This window comes from Capsicum annuum, chromosome 6 (genome assembly GCF_002878395.1).
Source record: "Capsicum annuum cultivar UCD-10X-F1 chromosome 6, UCD10Xv1.1, whole genome shotgun sequence".
Taxonomy (NCBI): domain Eukaryota; kingdom Viridiplantae; phylum Streptophyta; class Magnoliopsida; order Solanales; family Solanaceae; genus Capsicum; species Capsicum annuum.
Window position 1 is genome coordinate 218,382,983 of NC_061116.1, and position 26,317 is coordinate 218,409,299.

Below are 26,317 nucleotides of genomic sequence, written 5' to 3' on the forward strand. Positions count from 1 at the left end.
GCAAGTATTATGCCTTAAATAAAGGCCAAATCCATCGGTGGCCCCCTAAACTTGGCACCATCTTTCACTTAGATACCTCAACTGGATCATGTTCATTTTAAACATCTCAAGTAGATAAAAGTGTCTTACTTTGACACTTTTTGCCCTGTTGGCAAAATGCGTGTTTAACACGCTGCAGAGGCGCGTCCAAGCCTCATTTTTGCTGATTTGGCATAAAAATCAGCTCCACAATGGTTATATCTCTTTTTCCACTATTTATATTACTTTCTTCTTCATTCCACCATCCAAAAATAACCCTAATTTCTCAAATTTCTTCATTCTTCTTCAACTTCCTTAAATTAGGCCTTAAATTAATTTCAGATTTCCTTTTGAACAAAAAAATTATTCTTCAATCTCTCAAAAGTTTAATCTTTTTCTAAATTTTCTCGAATTATATTGGACAATGTCAAACTCGTCGTTCATAACCTATTCTGAAAATGATTACCGCTATTGTAAATGTGGTCATGAAGCATTACTGAAGACTTCTTAGACTCAACAAAATCCAGGTGATTTTTTACTTGTAAAATTTTAAAGGTAATGTTTGTGACTTCTTAATTAAATTAGTTGATTAATTATGATTTCGTCATCGATTTTGTAATTAATTTTGTAGAAATTGGGCGGCTTTGATTATTTTCATTGGTATGAAGAACGACACCCTTCACAAGCAAATAGGGTGATTTGGGGTTTGTTGAAAAAAGTGAAGGCGTTTGAAGAAAAACAAAATCGAGGAAGAAGATTATATATTATTGGTGTTATTGGCACTGCTTTGGTGTTGTCGAGAATATGAATGTTGAAACCTAATTGCTGAAGTTTTGCGTTGAACTCATTTTACTGATATTGATGCTAATTGCTGAGGTTTTGCATTGAACTCATTCTATTGGTTTTGATGTTGCAAATTGGCCGTTCAGGTGTATAGCTGTGATGTGCATTAGGACTTGCAAGGTGTAGTTTGTTGATGCAATGTTGGCCTTGTAATATTTCTTACAGGTGTAGTTTTGTTGATGTAATGTTGGCCTTGTAATATTTCTTACATTTGCTGAAATAAAATATTTATCGTTTAAACTTTTGATCACGCATTTATAGTAAAACAAGTGTCAAAGAAGACAAGCTACAACAACTTATTACAGCTCAAAGCAATACCAACAACAACTTTACAAAGCAACACCAACAATAACTTCATAACTATGCTCTATTTTGAGCTCAAAGTCACAGTAATATACATATAAAACATGCTTCAAACGGCTCGATTGTTTACTGCATACACTGGCATATTTAAGGCCAGATTTAAACTAAAGAAGTAAAGGCCTTGTTAACTGTTATACACTGCCAGATTTAAACTACCAAATTGTCTAATACAATATGTTACATAACAAAAACAAAAAATACCATCAAAATATACTACTTCCTCTTCTTTTTGTTTGCCATTTGCTGCAATTGATTGGTGGTGATAACATCTTTACTTTTTCATTTCAAGCCTCTTGGCTTATAACCAAGATCAACACCTTTAGAACTTGTATCCTTGTAAGTCGTACCACTTTGTAGGATCCTTTGGTTTGATGTCCCCGGTTTTTTTTTTTTTTTTTTTAAAGAAGGAACAATAATTAATTTATGTACTTTCTTGTTAAAAATCAATGGTTGAGTTAACTTACATTCAATATTTGGGTTCCCCTTGGACGTGTGTAGATTCTAAATTCAGCATTCTTTGACCTTTTAGATCCACCATAATCAACATTTATTGTTGTTTTAACTCTACCTCTCTTGTGCCCAACAGTTTTTCTATTTCTAGGAGGTAGTTTGTTTTTTATTCCTCCTGTAACAGGGATCCTAGTATCTCCACAAGAGGTAGATGTTGCAGCTACCTTCAAACTCCTAACTCTGCTTGTATCAGCACAAACGGTTGTTGAAGTTGCAGCTTGACTTGGTGCAGACTTACTTGAGCTACATTTTGCTAATTTTTTTGAGGTTGAACTATGACCACTAGGCTGGAACCCTTGGCTAAGAACTTGTTCATTTGGATCAGGAATCTATAAACACATACACAACAGTTAAATCAATATTCAATCAACTTTTAAAATTAAATTAAAAGTCATTGTTTTACCTTACAATATCTTCTGTTATGGCCATGTTGATGACACTTGGAACATGTTATTTTCACCATTTGTTTTGACAGCTTTTTATATTTCTTCTTTGGTTCACCTTTACCTCTTCTTCTATTTCTTGCAGGTCTGCCAGGCATTTTCTTAGGCCCAGGAGGCTCAATCTTTGGATTGTTTGTCTCAGGCCACATCTTCATATTGGAGATTAGTTGTATAAAGTGACTGTAAGCCTTCATGAAGGTTTTCTTTTTATACCAATGCTCCACATAAGGTTCAGGCTCTTGTTCAACATGATACAAAGCACAAATAGTATGTTGACAGGGAATGCCTCTTAACTGCCAAGTTCTATAACTACAAATCCTACTACTCAAGTCCATTGTATGCCTACACTCTCCTTCTCCAATTTCAAATCCAACATCAGTATTCCAAAGGACCTTGCAAGCCCTAGCCCTTTCCTTATTCTCCTCCAATATAAGTATAGCCATAGGTGCAATATCACAAATCCAAGTATTGACAAACTTAATCATATCCACAATTCTAGTCATGATTTTTCTCCTAATGTCCTCCAACATGATAATGATAGATTTGTCTCTAGGAATTAAGATTCATGAGTTAAAGGTCTCGCACATGTTATTTCCAACAGCATCACACTTACAATTTTCTTTAAAGAATGCCCTAACCCATGACTACCTAGGATAATGCAATAAATCACCAACAATATCCTTACCTTGCATACCAAGTTGTCTCATGTAATCAAGTTCCTCTTTGAACTTCACTTCAAAGCTTGCCTTTGAGCATTTCCAGAACTGTTTTCTCCTTTCAGAACTATTTTCTTCTCTTTTCTCCCTTTCACTATTGACTCTAATTGGACCAAATATGTCTAGCATATCTTCTTACTTCAGCATTTGGTAGCAAGTAAAAAACAACAGCAAGAAAACCCTACATACAAAAAACAGTTAAAGTACTAGACAAAGAAATCAAGTATTTCAATTATTGGCAGTTAAAAAAATAAAAATATTACCTTTCGCATATCAACCATCACAGTAAGACCTGCTCCAGTACCCAATTGCAAATCCTCTTTCAAATACTTGATAAAAAAAATCCCAACTATGCTTAGTTTTCTTGTCCATAACAACCCAGGCTATAGGAAACATCTGATTGTTACTATTCTTCCCAACTGCTACTAGAAGTTCACTCTTACAAGCACCCTTTAAGAAATATTCATCAAACCCTATAATTCTTCTACGTCCTTCCATCCACCATTTCTTCAATGTATCAAGACACATATAGAAATACACAAATAAATTTTTATCAGGGACAATTTCTGTATCCATTCTCAGCCAAACAGAACTATCGAGATTGATTTGTTTTATCATCTCAGCATAATCACATAATCTTGTAAACTCCAAGTTCCAGTCCCCCATGGACTCTCTTAGGACCTGTAATCTAGCCTTATAACAGATTATTCTACCTACATATAATTTTAATTTTTCTCTGAACAGTTTTTGTATTTCCCAAATCCTCAGAGATGGTTGTTTAATTATGTCATCTTTAAATCTATCAGCAACAAATTTAGTTGTGCACATCTTGTTCTTGTTTGATGTTGTGCACTTATGCACTGGATTATAGTTTTTAATCATGAAATTATCAGAATTTCTGTCAATTGCACCATAACACAACCAACTGCATTTTGGCTTATATTTGCACTTAGCCCCCACTCTACGAGTCTCATTAGGTCTTAAAATAATTTGAACTCTGTTTTCTACTGCATACCTCCTCAATGCTTTTCTAAATTCCTTAGGACCATTAAAAATCATCCCAAGTTCAAAAACAACAACACCACAATCACATCAAATCTGATTTTACTACTTCTTTTTCTCCTTGGTAAGTCAGCACCCACAACAACATCCTCATCTACCAAATCAGTCCTATCAATACTATTACAGTCTGAACTATCAATGAACTCTTCATCACCTCCTAATCTACCCACATATATGTCTTTCTTTTTTCTGAAAATGTCCTGAAAACCTTTGTTAATATCAGTTTCACCTACAGGTATTTCTTCTCTAGCTTTTACTTTTTTTAGAGGGGAGGGAGAATTTTTTTTGCTTTTCAGCCCTAAAGGCTCTCAACTCTTCATCTATGTTTGAACCATCATCATCAGGGATTTCAACATCTGAATCAGTACTGGGCCATTCAGATCTTCATCAAGACCCCTACCTTCATTATCATCATTGCCTGTATCATCTTCCTCAATACACACGGGAGACCCTTCTAAAAGAAGGAAAGACTTTGATACAACCTCAATAACTTCATCAATGTCATGAAGAAGAAACACATCAAGCTCATCACCATCTTTCAAGTCCTTCACAAAGTCTAATAACTCCCTATCAGAATTAATTGAAACTAACTCTTCACCATATGTATGTTGACAGTAGAACCCCTCAATATTTAAATACCCAAGATCTTTGGCGTAGGAAAAAAACTCAAAAAGATTATAGTGGTCTTTATCAATAGCAACAACAAAGACATCAACCTCACCTTTATAACTAAGCTTAGGGCTGACTACAACATTTTTCCTGTGATGAAAACATGTCAAAATATAGTTGTCCATTATATTTCCTTAACAGCCTCCAGAAGATTCTCAACAAAAAAAAATACCCAAAATATCCTTGAACCAGAAAAATACCGAAATAACCTTGTATTTATTAGTGAATCTAAAAAATAACACAGAAATTAGTCAAATTCCCAAAAAATCCACACAAAATTCTAACTTTGTCACTGAAATCCCTAAAAAAAACTAATAACGAAAATTCAGAAAAAAACTACAAATTATTGGGATAGAATATCCACACAGTAAGAAAAATAGAAAAAAAAAAAGTAAAGAACAACTTTAGTTGTAGCTCAAATTTCGTCAATTTTTAAAAAAAATCTTCAATTTCGTCGATGAACATTAATCAATACTTCATTGCATGCATTGTACCTACAAAAAATACCATTATTAGCTAGATTTCTCTACGAATTAACGAAAATCGAATCAAAAGTAAATATAAAAAACAAAAAATTACCGGAGCTCTTCAATTAGGTTTGAGAAATGATATGGAAATGAAAATTTTGTGGAATTTTACCTCTTAAATTTTGATATGCTGATGTGTAAAGTAATTTCTACCGTGATAAATTTTAAATTGCTTATAAAATCTACATAATGCATTTGACACACATGCACCTCACCTTAATTTTAATAAATGTAAAAAATATCAAAGTAAGACACTTTTAAAATGAATATGATGTTTCTAAATTAAAGATGGTGCAAGTTTGGAGGCACCGGTAGGTTTGACCTTAAATAAATGATAGGAAAGGTAATGAAAACTCACTTATTACGCCAAAAAAAAAAAAAAAGTAAAGAAAGAAAAAACAGAAACAAATACTACTAAAAATAAATAAAGAAGCAAATAGTAATGAAAGGGAAAGTTAAAAGTCGTCTTGTTCTTCCTCGTCCTTGCAGTCCTTTCATTTGTGTGGTTACCTTTCCAAATCCAAAATTTTCATTCAACTTTCTTTAAGGTAACTTGTCAGTAGTATTACAATTTTGTGAATTTGATCAATTTTACTTATTGGGTGTCGCGAATTCAGCTTCTTTTGCTAATTAAAGCAATGTTTTTTATTTATTTATTTTAATAACTACAAATTGTTTTCTTTTTCCATTTTTCTGTTCAGACTTTGAGTATCTGTGAAGCTCTGATGTGGGTGGGTTGCAATTTAAGTTATTGGGTGTCGGAAATTGAGCTTCTGTTACTACTAATTGGAGTACTGGGTGGTTGTTTAAAACAAGTTGTTTTCTTTTTCCTTTTTGTCAGACTTTTTCGTATCTGCGGGACTCTGATGTGGATTGCAATTTAATTTGTTTGATCAATTTTAGTTATTGGGTGAAATTGAGCTGGGGTGTTTCATTACGGTGGGGTTTCAGTGCTGGGATTGAATTGTTATTCACAACTCTGTTTAATGTCTGCTTTTTATTTTTTGTTATTATTAGTTGTTTCTTGTGCTTATGTTCTTGTTCGAAATTGCTATGGACTGTTTTTTTCTTGAATTGAAGGTCTGCCTACACTCTGTGCTCCCCAATCCTCACTTAGTGGGACTACACTGGGTATGTTGTTGTTGTTGTAGTAACTTTGCTTAACAAACATGGAAATCATGGGGTTTAGTCTCCTATATGTTATTCTTCGAGCTGCTGCTGGAAGTTTATTAATCAAACTGGGAAAACAGCTGTTATTCTGGATACCATATTAAGCCAAAAGAATGAGACATTGTGTTGTCTGTGTAGCATTAGATTCTTACCTGTAATTAATTAGTCATAGTATCAGTGAAAGTGAGAGAAAGGTAATTATCTGATGTTAAGGGCTTTCGTTAGTTTTTTTTTTTTTTTTTTTTCAAATTTGCGTATGAGATTAGAAGTCAGCATGCTTGTTGCTTTTTTGGTTCCTTAATTAAGGTTTGGCTATATTTAAAGGTTTGATCTTTTGACAGATGGAGGAGGGCAAGATGTCTGAGGATATTTTAACTTCAGCTGCAGCATTTGTGGAAGGTGGAATTCAGGATGCCTGCGATGATGCTTGCAGCATATGTCTTGAAGCATTTTCTGATAGTGATCCTTCTACTGTACGTGTTGTTGGCATTACCCTGTGTTAGTATGAACATAATTGGCTCTGTCATCGAGTAACATAATGTTTCAATTTGCAGGTGACTGGTTGCAAGCATGAGTTCCATCTTCAATGTATTCTTGAATGGTGATCTAAACGATTCCCTATTAGTTAGATATCTCAAGTCTAAACTGTTCTTGCACTTATCTCTATGATGCATAATGCCTTACGACTTGCCGAAAAGATGGAATTTTTGTGGACATTGATGGCTGTCTTATGGCCTTTATTGTTCCTCTAGTTCTATAATGATGAGAGTTGTAGGCATTCTTGTGGAAAATTAGAATGCCCTATAAAGTGCCGCTGGTGGGAACCCATAAAATAGACAGAGAGTATTTTGACAACGTCAAAGATCAAGATACTGCAATGAAGAATGACATAGGGCTTTTGGAATTGTCTTTTCATGTGATATATTCCTCTGTTGTCTGATTTTGTATTGCATGGTTTTCTTGGAAGATCATATGCTCCTCTTGGAGCTTGAAAATGTAAGAGAGTGGTGGTGAATTGATTTCAGCATTGTGATTCTTTCTTTTAAGTAGCCCGTCCATAAATAAACTGTACTTTATGTTGCTCATACTTGTGATTGGATGATGTGGAACGTAATCACAATTGATGATGGAGAAACGGGTGTCACACCCGTAGTTTCTTCCATGATTTTATGTTTTTATCTCATCTATTTACCTTTTGTACTGGAATTCCCACAAAAGAGGTGCAGAGAGCAGGAGGAGGGGGGCTGTTGTTACTGTAGGTTCCTTGCTGGGTCTATTAGGAACAATAAAAAAGAGCAAAATAATAGAAGTGACTTGATGAATCACCAAATATCTCCTATTTACCATTATTCCAACCAAATCCATTTGGAGGTTAAAATTATGTGGCTCTGATCAATTGATCATGACTATATCCACTATTTCTGATACTAAAATTAAATAAAAGATCAAGTTGGAGAATTTTAATAATTTTTTAATTTCTGAACAAAGTTTTATTCCTTAGAAATGGTAATTGTCACTGAAGATTATCAGTTGATGGAGATCTCCGGTTGTATATGCTGCAAATACTGAGGCTAAAAGGCATGAATGAAGCATTATTTGACAGCACTAACATCTTGAATAATTCTTGAATGTATGTGATGTAGGTGCCAGAGAAGCTCTCAGTGCCCCATGTGTTGGCAGCCTCTCAGCTTGAAAGACCCTAACAGGTTCTGTCTTGTTTTTAGATCAGCCACTTGTTTATCTTCCTTAGTCCTTCAAGACTGTTGATAATGTGCTTCTCTCACAGTCAGGAATTGTTGGATGCAGTAGAGCACGAGCGGAACATCAGAATGAATCCTCCTAGAAACACCGCAATCTTTCACCATCCAACTCTAGGAGATTTTGAGTTGCAGCATGTTAGCATTTTTGGATTCCGTGAAAGTTTTTTCTTCTTATAGCTGTTCATGGTCAATTTTGTGACAAAATCTTGTGGCACGATTCCTTCCCAGTTACCTGCAAGTGCAACTGATTCTGAACTTGAAGAGCGGATCATTCAGCACTTAGCTGCCGCCGCTGCCATGGGAAGGGCACGCCACATTGCCAGAAGGGAGGGTCCGCGAGGTAGGTCATCAGCTCAAGGCCGTCCCCATTTTCTGGTGTTTTCAACTCATCCAAATGCTCCTCCTCCTGCTGGTGCTTCAACTTCTACTCAGAGGAGTGGTGGTGAAGCCACTCCTGAAGTCTTGGTATCTGGTCCAAATTCTGCAAATGTTTCTGGACAACCAGTTGTTTCCTCTTTTCCAGCTGATCCGGTTCCTGCCTCTGGGTCAGGATCAAATGCTGCTGTTAATCAACTTGGAACTTCCTCAAACAATAGGTAGGTCTCTGTCTCAAGCTTGGTTCGGAGTTTTGATGGTTTCGTCTTTTCTTTTGCTCCACATGAATTACACTGTTACATATTCACTGAATGAATCCTTCAAAAATGCAATGAGTTCACAATTACTACCACAAAATACCTCTGTCCTCGCCCTTTCGTGATAGGGGCACAGAAAAATTGCCTTCTCGTGGATTTTACACTTTTTGATGGCTATCTCATGCGCCTTAATTGTCATTCACCAAGAATGAGAAGTGGGAAAACCAGATGAAAACATATCATAAATGTTGAATCTTAGAAAAGTGGGGGGACGGGTAAAGTATAAGCCAAAGAACTAAAGACAAATATGGCCAATATATTCCTCTTACATTTTGCTTATTCTTGAATTATGGTATTGTAGGAGGACTCCTCAATCTTCTCCTAACAATCAAGACAGAGCCGGATCATCAGATTTTCAGTCGTTTTCAGAATCTATAAAGTCTCGACTTAGTGCAATGTCAATGAGGTACCTGGAAAACTCTATTATCTGCTCTTTAACTCTTCAGCCGACTCCTTCAACATCAGAAAATTATTTGCTTGTAAGCCTTATTTATTTATTTTGATTGTCATTTTTTAGATACAAAGAATCTTTAACGAAGAGTTCAAGGGGTTGGAAAGAGAAATTTTTCTCTCGTAATAGTTCAACACCAGACCATTGTCCCGAATCCAGGAATGAAGTCAGTGCAGCTGTCGCCACTGTAACAACCCTAATGGAGCATTTGGAAACAACAGATAGTAGAGCCAATTCTGCTGAATCAAATATATCACAGGGTACTTTAACCGTCGGACGTGCTGAGCAGCATATACCTGAGATTGATGATTCCCATTCTTTAAATGAGGACAATAGGCAAGCCCCTTGTGCTGCAAGTTCTGGTTCAAACTAAGTTTTGAATGACTCAGCGCTTTCTCTTAAAGGTAACTTGTCTTCTTCTAAGAGTTCCAATTCAACTTGTCTTCTTCTAAGAGTTCCAATTCATTTTATTCTCCACCCTACTCCAACCCCCAAAAAATAGAAAAAGAAGAGACAGACCCAACATAAAACAAAAGGGGAGGCAAACTGTATGAGAAAACGTGAGGGTTCTCTCCGTGAATATTATATGCTGATGGCTTTTGTCCTCTCCTATGAGTTTGGCACTTCTGCACCAGTGATGATAGGAGCTGCCTATTGTATCTAAAGTGCATACTGATTAGTGACGGAGAAAAGCCTTGTTTCAAAGCTAGTTCGTATAGCAGAATACCGTTGAGCACATCCACAGACCTTAGTTGTTACGCAACTTCTGCCACTTTTTGGAATATCCACATGACTAGAACGTATCTCTGTTATGAGTTGTATATTTTTGTCGGTGTGAATAGAAAGAAACCATAGCTTTTTGAGATCTTATATACCATAGTTATTTTGGGGTTGAGGATTGACGAAATTTTTTATCTTTGAGAAGTTCAAATGCCCGACTGAACTAGTATTCGAGGACTTCTTTCATGTATTAAGTCCTATAATTCCCTGATCATTTTTGTAACATGTTAGTACCTTCTTGGTGCCAAACAGATCGATAAAATATACTTCGCCGAATATGCTGCACTTCTTTGCCTTACATTCTATTGTAGTTTCTGGTTATGTTGCTTTTGTCAGCTTAGTTATCTGTTTATTACAATGAATTTGTTCCTGCTGCAGGTGGATACCCCTGCCAACATCAATGAAACATGATTTGCATCTTATTGGATCTGTGGTGAATGCTAGTACGTTGAAGTTCATCACTGAGTGTAGCCTGCTTCAATAAAATAGGAGTGATGGATGTCATCATTTGGTCCAAGTACATATGTAATGATAATCTAGATGTAAATTGGTCCATTCGGGATAGTACTGATGAATGCTGACTGTTTCCTTTTGGTTATCAAGAATACAACTGTTTTCTTTTAATTTAACATGCAACCCTCTTTATAATCTTCGTTAGAAGTTGTTGATCAATTTGCTTTGTGGAGATCTAGTAGACACTAGCATTGTACGTTCACTTTTAACACAAACCTCGATCTCGAGTTACGTTGAATATGTACATTGGTTTATCATTATGTAGGTGCATTTACTTCTGTAACGTTAAAATGTATGATTGCATTATAGACGCTAGAACTTATCCTATCAAATCTAATGGATTCATTCCTTTGTCTTGCTAATTTTTTGTTGAGAGATCTGTGTATCACTTGCAGTGCGGTTACACTATAAAAGCAAGATGAAACTAGCGGTGCTCCCTCAGTCGTCGTGTCGCGTAATCATGCTCTTTTTTGTCTCAGACAAGCAAACACAACACCACTTGCAAATAGTTAAATAACGGCATTCCAGTGCTTGGATTTCAAGTAGGAGAGAAACGAAACTCCTACTTTGTACACGATGATCAATTTTAGAAAGAGAACTGCCAAAAGCTGCATTTCTACTATAATAATTCAGTACGGAAAGACAAAACAGTCGATTCCACAGTGACCGGTTACAATTTGAACACTCTTATTCCTCAAAGTTCACTGACATTTAACACCAAAGCCGAGCCTGAAACTGTCCTTTAACCCGGGATATGATACGAGGAATTACTGTCCTTCAACCTTGTTCTGCCACCATTCCATGAATTTAACCTGAGCAGCCATGGTGTCCAGCCTATATAGCTGCAGCCAGTGGTTGGCAACTTCCTGTCCAAAGGTCCATCCAAAGACAGCTCCGGCTCCAAGAGACAGTGCAGTACCTACCGGGATGGAACATCAATAAACAACAAAGTCGATCATCTTAATCAGTCCAAGACTCTCCCAGACAAAAATTTAATACATTAAAACAAATCTACTTTTTTCTCCACAAAACTTTCCATGAAATCTGATGTATGTTTAAGTACAAATAAGTAGCAGAGACATCAAATCAATTTCTTTACAAGGCACTGAAAGTATGTCCTAAATATCAACTTAGATAAAAAAGGATCATAATGATTAAAATAGTCAAAATACTGAATATATGTCCTAAATATTGAAATTGTGAGACAGTTGGTCTATGCAAGCTTTCTTACTTTCTTTAGGCTGATCATGTTTGAACTTTGTTCACAAGGAAAATACTTACTGTTTTTCAACTGAATATGGGCAAATATGAGCGAAGAAACCAGAAACTAAGATCGGAAGTGGCACATCGGTGGAACATAGTTAAGCTTCCACTGTAAAAGGAACGCAGATAGATTCGAAGATGGAAACAGTCAATTATAGCCCACAAGTATGCAGTCAGAGATAGTAAAGGGTAGAGCACGAGAATCATCACGTGTAAAGGTTTTCTTATGGGGGACACACTTTGGGAAGACGATGAAATGGAATCTAATCTAGAACTTTCTTTATTTGTGATTGGTGGAATCTAACATAGAACTTAACACGTCAAATATTCTTTAACTGAAACATTTCGATAGGAACACTCAGCACTCTTAACATATCAGTACCTAGAAAATACATAACCTATTTTCAAGGACATCGGGTGGCAAAAGCTTCTCGTAAAAACAGATTACCAAAACATTTATGAATAAAGTTACAATACAAACTAACTGGGACGGTAATGCTTCAAAGGACGAGGAGAGATGGAAGATTGTCCCAGCATGTATATGGTGGACAATTTGGAGAGAAAGAAACAACAGATGTTTTGAGAATGTGCAAAACAGCTTGCAGAAGATCAAAATGAATTGTCTAGGCGTTTTTTATTTTTGGTGTAAACTTGATGTATTAGCTAGACAGAAGAAATTTTTGATGTGCTAAATTGTTTATAGGCACTAGTTAGCTCGAAAATATGTAACAGTTTTTGGAGGGGAACTACACTTTTGGCTGTAGTATACCTGTGGATATATAGAGTAAAGTTACCAATTTTTAAAAAAAAAACAATACAAACTAACTCCTGGAGCCTCTAATGCTCAAACACTGGGCAATGAATCAATAATATTACGACAGCAATGTGGGTGGGTGGAGTGGGGAATTAAGTTCAACATACCATGCAAACTCCTGGAATACTTCCAAGCAACACCTGCAGTTGAAACAGCTCCAATAATGCCTCCTACAGCACTAATCTTTGCTGCTTCCCTAGCAGTCTTCAGCTGGAAAGAAAAATAGAACATAAGCTTGAATTGCTCTGACAAACAGAATGGAAGCAGCAATATTACGATTAGCAGAGGGGAAAAATAGAAAAGATATGCAACTTCTTATCATGTGACATTGTCAATATATCCACACCCTCCTGTACACAGTGACAGAGTGTCCAATAAGCAGTTAACATGCACAAAAGAGAGAGAGAAAGAGAGAGAGAGAGAGAACAAATGTTAGTTTCATTCCAAGAAGAAGTGGTACTACATCAATACTAGTTTGAAAACTGTGCCCAGTAGCTCAAATCAAGACATAGAGAGGAACGAGAATTAAAACAGATAAGCTGAGGTTGGGAACAACTTCTCTTCTTTTTCCTCGGGAGTTGCTGGTGTGTCAGGGGAGAGGAGAATCAACAGAAATTGGGGATAACCCCCAAGAAGCAAACTGGCAGAAATATTAAGAAGCTGGTTTCCATTTGTATGCCTACTTCTCTTTCTCATTCACCCGCTCCCTAACTCCTCTCAAACTATTTGGAATAAGGGAAAACGAGACAAACAATGAACAGTTTCAAATTTCAAAACTCTTCTTTTTTGTTTTACATGCATTGAAGAAGAGAAAAAGAAAATGAAACAAAGGAAGATACCTCAACAACCTACACTATATTTGAAAAAGATAGAAATGGGTAAGAGTTTATATTTCTCAAACAATAAGTAAAACAAGTGTCATAGTTAACTTATTCCCTGATTAGTTATTAACTGTGAATGCTCAGAAGAGTTATAAGGAAACATGGAAGGAGCCTGATGTTTGAGTGCTCTGTGGTGCAGGTATGTGGAATTATATTTCAGTATCCTTCCATATGTCTAAATGAAAAATAGTGTTAAGTATAAAGGGGTTGTCAATGTACTTGGACCCTGCAAAATCTACTCCCAATTATAAATTCACCAACTATTAAGACAAAGCTAAGCAGGTAGGTGGCAGCAAGAAAAAGAAAGGAAGCCATGAGATTCTCCTTAACATTGCTCAATTTCAGCAAGCACAATGAAGAAATGCATTTCAAATTTATCACAGGTGCATGCGAGTGGTGAATCATCTTATACACCAAATTCTAGAGAAAGCATAAAGAATATAAAGAAAGAATTAAGCACCGAGACAGACTACGACAACAACAACAACATACTCAGTGAAACCCACAAAGTGGATTCTGGGGAGGGTAGACTGTACGCAGACCTTACCTACCACATGGAGATAGAGAGGCTGTTTCCGAAAGATCCTCTGCTCAAGTGGAGCAAATCAAAGTACTAGAGAAAGGAAAAAGATAGCGAAGAAAACATGACAGCTCGCCGGAATGCAGTGCAGAGCATACATGCAAAGAATAGTGACATCAGCAACATAGTATGACCACCTAAACATAGTACACAACAAATGATAAAGGCATAATACATAAACATGCCTTTAACTTGGCCTCAATTCACATCTATGACCTCCAACTTTGGATGTGCACAAGTAGACACTTAAACTTGTATAAAATTGAACAAGTAGACACACATGTCCTATGTGACATTACACACATAGGACGCCATGTAGGACAAGAATTAGCCGTGTAGGATACCACATATGACACATGTGTCTACTTGTTCAATTGTATGCAAGTTTAAGTGTCTACTTGTGCACACCCAGAGTTGGAGGGCATAAATGCAAGTTGAAGCCGAGTTAAAAGGGCATATTTATGTATTATGCCAATGATAAACTACATGAGTAAGGTTAATATTAGGACAGACACAATCCTCTAGACTATCACCAATCCCTATCCCATCGAAAAGCAAGACAAACCTCGACTACCTACTAACCTTCTATCCTATTCCACGACCTCCACACCCCTCCTATCTAATATCATATCATCGGTAAGCTGGAGCTGCGTCTTGTCTTGTCTAACCAGTAATCACCCCTCCGCCCGAACTAATAACAATCACAAAATCACCCAACCAATCCAAATCGCGATACAACCCCAGCAAACAAAAACCTGCACAGCAATTGTCTCAAATCGAAAATCTTACACCATAAACCAAACAAATTAACCAAAAGTATGGATCAAAAGAGACGAATCAAAGAAGACCCAGATGGGTAAACGCCTAACTATAATGAAATGTAAGCATATGAGATAGATTTGAAAGAGTTAAAAAAAAAGGGGGGGAAAGAAATACAGTGGGTCCGTGAAGTGGGTCAGAAGCAATGAACTCTTCGACATCAGATTCAGACCAAGAAGGAAGTGGCTTATCGCGCTTGATGAATCTTGTATAGTTTTCCAAAAAGGAAAATCTTTCGCCCCAAAATTCCTTGTATCCTTCCCAATGTTTCCTCAAAAAGGACTGTGGTGATGATGATGAGTCCTCAGCCATTGTTGATTCAATGGAGTTGTTCTTCTTCTTCGCAAAAAAGTGGTCCTTCTAGAATTATTCCTAGGTTGGTTGGTGTGATGAATGATAGCGATAGTGATTGTTCTTGCATTTCAGCTGAGCCGAATCCGAATCCGACCCGACCCGGATCCTGACACGTGGATAAGGATTCGTTCGTCTGGACCCGGGTCGGCCTACTAAATTAATGTTCTCAACTACACCATCCGCCTGATATATAAGTCCACTTAACAAAATATAATTTATTTTATTAAATTAATCATAATTTAATAATAAAAATGATATTGAATGAACATAATAATATTTTTTTAATCTTATAAATTAAGCAACTAAAAAAAGTAAAAAACAACTAAAATGAAACGAAAAAAGCATCATGTAAGAAATCTGAAAAAAAAATTATTTTCTTCAAAGACATTTTTATAGCACTTTTTAAAATAAATAGCCCAAGTTTGAAAACTTTTCAAAAAGTGGTCAGTCGAATATACTATTTTCGCTTTATAGTCATTTTTCAATTTGGATCATTTTGACCTACGTAGTCCATATATAGTCCATATATTATACTGATACAGTCTATATATAATACTAATACAGTATTCAACTTGAGCAATTCGACCCTTTTAAAAATATTTCAATTTTTTTTTTGTTATAAATTTTTTAACTGATCAAATATTCTGTTTTTTTTATTGTTTAGAAATAATAATTAAATTATATAAAAACGATATAATTGTTAAATAGAATATGTATCTATATAAGATATATGTATAAAAATTGTATAGTTCTATCAAACATGCATATGTATAAAATATATATAAAAAATATATAGAACGTGCACAAAAATTATACAATTGTTGTATAAAACGTGTAAAAAAATATACAGTTATTGTGTAAATTGTGTATTAAAATTGTATAATTTTTGTATAGAAACTGTATAGAAGGTGTGTAGAAATGATATAGAACACGCCAGTAAATTAAAATAGCTAGAAAGTGAACTTTAAATTTCATGACCATTTTCAAGGAAATAGTTTAATTTGAAATGTCATTTCTGTCCTTTTCCCTAAATTATTTTCTATCTTACAATAATAACGATAATTAATCCCAGAATTAGTTATTCCCATGTATATGAGCTAACTCATCTCATCACTAGTGGGATAAATATTTTCAATACTAACTAATACCTCACATCAAACATAAAATAAAATAGTCAATCATTTTATTCCAAAACTATTTAACCCTTATAGCTCACTCAAAAAGATCCGGCGTGTCTTTTGGCAATTTCCCATCTTACCAAAAATAGACTCATTATGGAGTACATGATAATTTTTCACTACTCTTTTATCATTTTAACATGATGAATAAAAATAGTTTATGGCTTACGAAATATTCGCCAAAACTCACATGCACGGAGGGGTCCGTCAGTATGGGGGGAGCAGTTACTAACTTTACTACTAATATCATCACTTCACTCTCATGAAATAAAGAAAAAACCCCACAGCATTCAAGAATCAAGAAAGTCGTTTGCTGGCAAACTTTATGTGTAGCAAATCAAAAATCACCCTTATAGCCACAAATTTCCAGTACCAAAAATTCAAAGACTCAAACTGTTTTGTCTGCAATGAGTCCGGGGGGAGTATTTGCTGGAGTATTCTTTTTGTTGGCAGTGTATTGTGGGGTTGACCCTTTTAAGCATAGTGCAATTTATGATGTCAAAGATTTTAAGGCTTACAGAGTTGATGTCCCTCACTGGTCTGAAATTCCAGTGGAAAAGGATACTCAGAATTTGCTACAGAAATCGGAAATCAAGTTCTTGAATGAGATTCAGGGCCCGGAAAGTATTGCATTTGACCCCAAAGGGAGGGGACCTTACACAGGTATAGCTGATGGGAGAATTGTGTTGTGGGATGGTGACAAATGGATTGATTTCGCTTATACCTCTGCTAATAATAGGTGAGTTGTGTTTTTTTACTCGCTCAGTTTCAATTTGTTTATCTGATTCTGACTTGACATGGAGTTTAAGAAGCGAAGAAATACTTTTGTATCTCGTATCAACAACAACAACATATGCAATGTAGTCCCACAAAGTGGGGGAAATCTTGTAGCGAATGCGCTTCAAACTTGTGTATTAAACATGTCGTGTAGAAAATTAGGACTTAGGAGTTGCAAAAGAGGCATTTTTTTAAAATGAACTAAAAAGGGAAGTAAGATAAACAAATTGAAATGAGGGAATATTTCTCATATCCATTTTATTGATCCTGTAGAAATATGCTAATTTCTCTGGAAATATATGATACTTAATTCAACATGCAGATGCGGTATTTTTTTTACATACATTAAAGTTTATTTTGATTTTAAGGCCTACAGGATGTACTTGTCTATGGAAAAATTAATGTACGTAAGACACAGAGTTTCACCAAAGATTTCAAGTTCAATTATATTACAAATTTCATGTCGAATAGATTCATTAAGTTCATCCACATTAAAGCTAGTGTATCACTGTTTACAAACTATTTCAGGTTTTTAATAAATTCAGTGGCGGAGAAAAGAATTTGGTTTAAGGGTGTGCAAGTTTTCTTCCCAGTTGTGTTAAAGTGAGAGAAATTAAATATACTCTCACAATATCTAACATTTAACCTATGTACACCACATAATTTTCGGCGAAGGGTGATCGCTAGACCACCCTTTGCCTAAGGTGGCTGCACCCAAGGCTCTTATTGAGAACCAGCTACATAAGTATCCTTTCGGGCAAATGCTTGAATATATAACAACCACAAGTACCATAAACAGTAGGTATTAGATCTTCACTACTTTCTAAAACAAAATGAATGAAAGAAGATATTAAAGCCTTTAAAGAAGTGGACCTTAGTGTTGAGCATATGATGTATTTGTACATTCACTTGAGCTTTCTCCACCTTATTTATCTTCATAGTAGAACAAGCTTATAATGTAAGTTAACTTGATAACCTTGAGTCGCATTGAGGAAGTTGCAGAAAGATGAATTCCATCTCTCAATAGGTTATAAGCTTGTTTACCTATTATTGACTGATCTCCAACATAAATTTTATTATGGAATGTTGATTTTAATGAATTTCTTAGTCAAAACTTCAGCTTTTCGACTCAAGCTTCAGGTAGTTATGATTCGATTATCCTTTTGATTCCTACTTCTCACTTTGTTAAGGCAGCTTAAGAATTGGTTTAACAACTTCTAAAGAATGATTACTCACCTTATTACAATGATAGTCCTTGTTGCTATGCCCTTTTGATGAAAGCAGACTGAGCGCTGAGATATGCTGCATTTCCCTCTTAATTCTTATCATTTCTCTTAAATTCTAACTTCTAATTTACAACATTTAATGCATTGTTTGCTCAGTAATGTAGGTTCAGAGGTACGTGCTTAGAGCAAAATATTAGGCCACTTGAGCATACTAACTAGCGTGCAAAATTAAGTACCTAAAGTTCAAGGGGCATATCCACATATATCCAGCACTGAGATTGTTCTTGTTTAAGGGACTAGATGGAACATTCACAAACTATGACTAAGGAGAAGTAGAAGTTGTGTCAACCCACCGTTTACACTTATCGTTCCAGAGTCTATCAACATTATAACAAGGGAACATAGTATATGCTAACCTCGGCGACATTTCCATCCCAACTATTATGATTTGGCTCGATTAATATGCCTGTTCCACAAGCTTCAGGAACCCAAACCTCTACATAAAGCATGGTCTTTTTTATATGATGTTAGCGTATTTAAGCACTGGAATCAGATGGTAGTAAATCCCATCTTCACAAAGCTTCTTGCTTTGGTCAATTCGGGATAGTATGAGAGCACTGAGCACATCTGGAAATGATCTTCAGATTCTGATAACAGGAATTGAATTTCTAACAAAAAGCTACAAAATGTCTCAGTTTTCTAAGCTATCTGACTTGAAATTGTCAGGGAAGCTGAAAGGACCATAAGTTCCTGCTCGACAGAGAGAATTAATATTTAGTCCTGGACCTAGCATGAAAGTTTCATTCTTAATTTGACAATAGAGGGAAATGGCTATTGTTTCTTTATCTTATCGTTTCATCTGACTTAAGTTCTATGATCCTTGTTAATTCTGAACTATTATGTAACTGAAATTATAATTGTGATATGTTAATGATGGTCGATCTTCCATTCTAAAATTTTGTAAGACCGTTAAGCCAATCTAGTTAAATCAAATTTTAACATGCCATAACTTCTCCTGCTCTTGATGAAATTATCTTCTATAATTGTGCTGCTTAGTCATTGTATAAAGTCTCAACTTTCTCTGACTTTCTAATGCCTTCTGGTAATGTAAATTTTCAGGTCTGGCTTCTGTGACCCAAAACCATCACCCCTGAGCTATTTAAAAAATGAGCACATCTGTGGCAGGCCTTTGGGGTTACAGTTTGATAAAAGAACAGGTGACTTGTATATTGCTGATGCATATTTTGGGTTGATGAAAGTAGGGCCTGAAGGTGGACTAGCAGAAACATTGACAACTGAGGCTGAAGGAGTGCCTCTGGTATTCACAAATGACCTGGATGTTGATGATGAAGGAAATGTCTATTTTACGGATAGCAGCACCAAGTACCAAAGAAGGTAAATTGTGAATTTATTGTTTCTTTGTTTTTATGTAGATCTCTTGATATAATTAACCTTTGATCCCAACTCAAGAATGAAACTTTGTCCTAAATGCATTGGGCTATTCATAGATTTAAACGGCTAATGTTTGGCATGGTGAAACTTGAAGTTGTCTACATGATTTGAGAATGAAGAATGCCATTTCACTATTAGTTTTGATTAATGCCAAAGGGGAACTAGACAGAGGGCGTCATATCTTAGAGGGAGAAAAATGGTTTCCTTTAGAAACAATGCATTTAGTACAGAAAATGAAAGTTGATAATCATCAAGAAGCTTAGATTTCAACATGGTTGCACCTAACTTTGCTAACAGTTCTTCTTTTTGGTGAATAACCATCTCTACTAACATATAGAATATGTTTTATGTCTAGTTTCATTAAGACTTTGTGTTGCAATTTACTAGCATTTACTTCAGGAGTTAATATAACACAGTACAAGTCTCATAGTGTTCCTGCTTTGAATAAAATTTTAATGTCCACCCCATCATTCTCAGGAATTTCATGCTGCTGGTTTACTCAGCAGAAGATAGTGGGAGGGTTCTGAAGTACAATCCTAGTACTAAACAAACCACTGTTCTTGTTCGGAATCTCCAATTCCCAAATGGTCTGTCACTAAGCAAGGACCGTTCCTTCTTTGTATTCTGTGAAGGTGCCAAGGGCAGGTATGTTTCTTGACCTGTGGTGGAGGTATGTATACAGTATTAAATAGACATATATAAGGACCCAATACATTGTTATTTTTCTGAATTTGTAAACGAGTTGGTGTATCTTCAAGATCTATAGGAAAAGTTACCTAGGATTCTCTTTCCTGTTCTGTCCGCGGTTGCAACTTCTGTTGTCTTTTCAAAAATGATCTCCCAGACATGTTTGCCAAACAGTAAGATACATGCACAAACACATGAAGACAATAACTGAAGCAACACTGCATTCATTTTCATACACACACATGTGATGTCATGAAAAATTAAGGACATTCTTGTGGATTTAAACAGTAGAAGCTTCTGAGTTCAAATTTCTCTTTTTCAATCAACTTTTTGTCCTAGTTTCCGCTCCAACATCAGTGTTCTCCATTCTAGAAAAAGTTTTGTGCGCGCTGAACGTTTAGGCATAGACATGCCAAGTACATTCATCCCGTCTTTATTGCCTTTCTTAAAGAATCCTGTTGCTGACTTCACCTTAAAAGTTATGGTATTAACGTGTAATGAAATGATGTGTTTCTCTTATAGGTTACAGAAGTACTGGTTGAAAGGCGAGAAAGCGGGGACCTTAGAAGTGATGGCAGTCCTCCCAGGATATCCCGATAATATCAGTACAAATGAGAGAGGTGAATTTTGGGTAGCAATCCACAGTCGCCGTACCACTTACAGCATTATAAATTCCAAATACCCTCAACTTCGTCTGTTCTTGCTGAAGCTTCCTATCCCAGTAAAGCTCCGCTCCCTCCTGCAAGAAGGCAAAGCGCCGGCTATTGTTGTGAAGTATAGCCCTGAAGGTAAGTTGCTACAGATATTGGAAGATGGAGAAGGGAAAGTTGTTAGTGCTGTTAGTGATGTTGAGGAGATAAATGGGAAGCTTTGGATGGGAAGTGTCTTCATGCCTATCATTGCTGTTTACCAACTAGAATGAGCTAAAAGAGTTATCCTTTTTCTTTCTTTCTTTCTTACATTATTGATCACTTTCTCCTTTGGATACTCTCTCTCTCTAACACTCTGCTTGGATGGTTGTTACTTACGGTTTCGCAATGTATCGTATTGTATGGTTAGAATTATTCTGTTGATAACTCTCTTTCTAGTTCCCTAATAGTTTTGATGTTCCTGTTGATGACAAGAATGCATATAGGAAGTCTTCTCTAGTGGAGCCTCAATTCTTTGATATGTCATTTTTTCCAACTCTTGTTAATGTGTTTTGATACAGAAAATTGAACATGTCTCACAGAATTTGACAAACGAAAATGTACACGCCGCGGTAGAAAAAATGCCTCCAGATACACTTTTTGAAATAAGCAAAGTTTGGCGAAATAGACTATAATAAATTAGACATCTTAATTTACTATGCGCATTTGTTTTAGTTGATGGACTAATTCACAATCAGAATGTTCTCTTTAATTTCTGATTCCTATAAGGTGTCACAATAATTTCTCAAAATTGGAAGCTGAAATTTTCCTTCTAAAATTGATTTACATCACTCTCAAAATAATGTAAAGAATATAACCAACCCCTAGTCTAATCAATTGAACCATTACATACAAATTCTTCTCACTTTTCAGGTGACACATCCACATTGACTGTAATAGTTGACTTTTGAAAAACTAATTGTGTATAAATTCTTTATAAAAAAAAAAAAAAAAAAAAAGATCCTTTTCAATTCCAGTAGATAAAAGTTAAAAACTTTTTTTTCTCTTTAATGATGTGAAATTAGTGGAAATAATCTGAAGTCATTTTCATATAATCAATTATTAGCATTGTATGTCACTATGCATTACTCCCCCGCTCCATTTTGATTTTCGTGTTTTTCTTTTATTATACGGTGGTCCTTAAAGAAAATATTAACTAAAAAATAGTACTAATATATAATAAATCATTCTATTTATCCTTTAATCTCAGTTTGATACTATTTTCTTTTTCACCATATTTATTAAGTAAGCTAATTATATTTTGATTTTTTAAAATAGCCACTACTTGGTTGGGATCAACTATTTTTATTAAGCATGCTAATTATTACATATTAAAATGAATAAGAGGGAGTTAAATGTCTAATGTAATTATTTGAACAGTTTTCCTTACATGAACTAAAAGGGTCCTATATACCCTACTTCAATTGAAGTACTAAGCTAGATTTTAGCTCACTTTAATTAATTGTCTTCACATCATTAACTATTTAATTTTCCAGTGTTTTTTTTTTTTTTTTGTCATTATTAGAGTACAGAGAATCATTTGGAACATGATTCTTCCTATCTTAAGTACCATTTGCCAATCATCCTTATAGTAATAAATATTAGTAATAGTAATATCTAAGTGTGTGTTAGTGTTTAATTTTTGTGTGTGCAAAAGAATTTAATTGATTATGATGAGTAGCAAAATGATGCATTCATTTTACCAAATGCAGTACACAGTAGTGTCTTCTTCTTACCTATATGATTTGAACACTTAGACTTTTCATACCCAAATACAACTTACAAACAATTGAAGACTATATAATCATTGATCTTTGTCACCTTATTTATGGTAAATTAAATTGACACCTTCTTTTCTATTCTTTTATTTTATATCGAAGCTAAGGATGACAATGATGCGGGGTACGGTAAATTTAGTCATAATGCAGGTGCGGTGGGACGACATTACTAGCTACTAGAAATAAATTATTTTTTTCCACCGCATATCAATGAGAAATTTGTGTTGTAAACATACTTTGCCCATTCATTTCTCATCGAACCATCTTACTTATACGTGAGCATGGCCATCTATATATGTTAATTTATATAATTAAGACAAAATCTATATGACTTGGTTCCATCACATGATAAATAAATAAATAAAATAAAATAAAACTAAAGATGAAAAATGAAAAATTAAGAAAGGTAATTTTTGGGACAAGCATGTTGATTCTTGGAAAGCGTCACCATCGTAATTTCCAAATATGGAAACAAGTCAAAAGTAAGGGAACTCAAATTGATAAAATTCAATTTTCTAATCATTTTAAAACTATTATTAAATAGGTTTTTGTAATTATGTTTAATTAACAGGACTCCAATTAGAAAGCATTTCAAATTTATTATAGGTGGTTGTTTTCCTAATTTTTTGGCTTATTTGGCCATTTTAAAAATCAAACATGCAACACATGTGTAATAAAGAATATTACATTTTTTATTTTTCATTTTTCAAATAAAAAAAAATAAAAATGAGAGCCACCCTCCCCCACCCTTCCAAATTGAATTCACTATTCTACAAGAAGAGGAATTACAATGTCAAACAACTTTCGTTGCATTTAACCAATCAAAATTAGAATTAGTACACCTATAAGTAACAAGATTACATTTTTTAGTTTTCATTTATTTTGGAAACTAAACTCCAATAACCTTCAAGGTGACCTAGTAGTGTAGCGTACGTCCTTTACGCTATCAATGCATATATACTATATAGAAATTAAACTCAAAGTCTTGTTAGATGAAAATCTTTATCTCCGAATAAAATATTTTCTTTATTTTTTAAAGCTCTCACTTAGTGTTTTATATTTGTATTGAAGCCATGAACTGTCGATTAATTTGAGTTTGTACGCTGCTTATAAGCACATAAAAGAAAGAGATTAAACTTTATATTTATTGTTACTCTTCGATCTCCAAATACTTTCTCTATTTATTCTGATGTAATAAATTTTATTTGGTTAAAAAAAAAAAGAAGAAAACGATAACCCTTCTCAAGTTGATCAACGGATAAGAAGAAAATAGACTATACTAGTAGGTAGGAGATTGTACGGATTAAGATTTCTTCTGATCCTCATCATTCGGTGTTCGACACTCACATTGGATTCGATTAAATTTAAATTCAAGCACTGGAAGGCTTATTTCTGTAAGCGGTACTTTCAACATAATTCTCTTCATTTTCAAGAACCGAATTCCCTGATTAAGAAAGGAGAAATTCCAACCACCCCACCACAAATCACGTCGGTTCGAATGAAGATATATATAAACTAGGGTTAGTTGCATTTTGGGGTTAAGGTAGAATATAAAGGAGTACCAAAAGACTTGTTAAAGTGGTCCAAATAATAGTGGACACTTCGAAAAACAATGCACTACCTCACTGTTTCTATGCATGGTCCCTTTTTAAACAGTAATTTGTTTGCTATCGTAGGAACAATTCCGAGAATGTTGCGGGAGATCGATTAGATTGAAGAATATATATAATTTGCAAATATCTTCTTATTCATTTCAGACTTATCTATAAATATATATATATATTTTTTGCATGTCTTTTTGTTCATGAGTTTCTATATACTTCAATAACTCTTATCAGCAGTCCAAGATCGAGGAAGTTGTTCGGATTGTAAATATTTTTCAGCTTCAGCTTTGAGATTGTGGGTTCAAGTCACGCCGTTGCACCTTATATTAGCGCATCCCTTTTCTTCCAGGAGTGCTAACGCACAATCTACGTTTTCTTCTACTTGCTCTGCAGTACGAGCCTCATACAGAGTCCCGCTCCTTTAATATGATGAGAAGAAGCTAAGCTAAGGGGGGCTGGCCCAGAGAAACTTGCCATATGCACAGTTTGGCCAAATCGTTATTAATATGGATGAAATTTAGTTACTATATGTACAGTTTTATATTTTAATATATAAAATCTATATATTTAATGAATATTAGATCACCTAAAGATATTGAACTGTAATATTTAATCTTAATTTTAGGATTAATTAGGTTCTTTCAATCACTTTGGTTTATACGATGGTCGTAAACAGAGTTTGAAGGACTTCACTAAGATATAGTATATGTTAGCCGTAAGGTTGAAAAAATTAGCTCACAGAAAAATATGACCCCTTTAATCTTTAAGTTAGGGAGGGTCCACTCTATATGTTTAAAGTTGGCTATCAAGCTGCAAATTTGACAAGTAAATTAAAGTAATGTAATAATAATATGAACTGAATAACGGGAACCATAAAACTAAATCACAAGTCACAACTAAAGTTAAAACCAAAGGATTTTCTAATCAAACGTCCTTGTAATTAAGTAACGTGTAACATATGTGTGTGCTGTCAAAGTCAAATAAAAAAAAAACAAAATAAATTAATTTGCTATTTGCATGTATACTGAAAATACTGTCCTATGTTTGGTACAATTATACAACAATTAAAAGGTTTCAATTTAAAAGGTACTATAGTTAAAAAAAATAAATTATATTAAAATTCTATACATAGCTATTCTCTCTCTTATTGTAACAGTGTTTTAAATTAATTGGTTCTTTTTACATTCTAAATCTATTGAGATCGGCTTGAACAACTTGACATTATCAAAGTATCCCTTGTGAGAAATATGTTGAAATTTGGTTAATGGTGAAATTGTATTTCTTTTTAGAGTGAAGTATAAAAAAAAATACCTAAATTATTTCTGTTTTTTTAGTTTTATAACTAAACTATTTAGAGTGTGAATTTCATACCTAAATTATTACACATAAGTTTGAGAAACACATCTCAAGTTCTCAACTAATATGTGATGGTGTGTGTAATACATTAAAAAACTGGGGAATAGTTTAGGTCTTTTTTCATACTTCACTCGTATTTTTATCATTATTTCATATTTGTGCTGATGAAAGGTGTTATATTATTTCAATTTGTCTGTCTTAATTTAATTTAACACAAAGTTTTAAAAAATCAAAGAAGACTTTCGCACTATCAGAAATTCGCTATTTTCCGATAGAAAAAAGTAGTCGTAAATTTCCAACTACTTCAGTAGGAAACTTTACTTTTTTTAATTTATTTTTTAC

The 26,317-nt window shown here is 34.6% G+C and overlaps 3 protein-coding genes across 5 annotated transcripts; 2 read left to right on the top strand and 1 right to left on the bottom strand.

Moving 5' to 3' along the window:
* The first annotated feature begins 5,559 nt into the window (after positions 1-5,559).
* Positions 5,560-10,635, top strand: LOC107875696 (E3 ubiquitin-protein ligase RHF2A-like). 3 transcript variants are annotated; one of them, XM_047413354.1, is made up of 10 exons: positions 5,560-5,699; positions 6,232-6,282; positions 6,663-6,794; positions 6,876-6,922; positions 7,965-8,027; positions 8,108-8,216; positions 8,310-8,677; positions 9,075-9,179; positions 9,291-9,628; positions 10,383-10,633. In XM_047413354.1, exons 3-9 carry the CDS (start codon positions 6,663-6,665, stop codon positions 9,595-9,597), a joined length of 1,131 nt encoding a protein of 376 aa, XP_047269310.1. In that variant the 5' UTR covers positions 5,560-5,699; positions 6,232-6,282; the 3' UTR covers positions 9,598-9,628; positions 10,383-10,633.
* A 466-nt stretch (positions 10,636-11,101) lies between these two features.
* LOC107875695 (succinate dehydrogenase subunit 6, mitochondrial) lies at positions 11,102-15,404 on the bottom strand. Its single transcript, XM_016722508.2, has 3 exons — positions 14,992-15,404; positions 12,702-12,804; positions 11,102-11,436 (listed from the first exon to the last, which is right to left on the bottom strand). Exons 1-3 carry the CDS (start codon positions 15,184-15,186, stop codon positions 11,285-11,287), a joined length of 450 nt encoding a protein of 149 aa, XP_016577994.2. The 5' UTR covers positions 15,187-15,404; the 3' UTR covers positions 11,102-11,284.
* A 1,058-nt stretch (positions 15,405-16,462) lies between these two features.
* LOC107875694 (protein STRICTOSIDINE SYNTHASE-LIKE 3) lies at positions 16,463-21,716 on the top strand. Its single transcript, XM_016722507.2, has 4 exons — positions 16,463-17,145; positions 19,529-19,804; positions 20,339-20,506; positions 21,071-21,716. The coding sequence occupies exons 1-4, from the start codon at positions 16,814-16,816 to the stop codon at positions 21,468-21,470; spliced, it is 1,176 nt and encodes a 391-aa protein (XP_016577993.1). The 5' UTR covers positions 16,463-16,813; the 3' UTR covers positions 21,471-21,716.
* Positions 21,717-26,317: the final 4,601 nt, after the last annotated feature.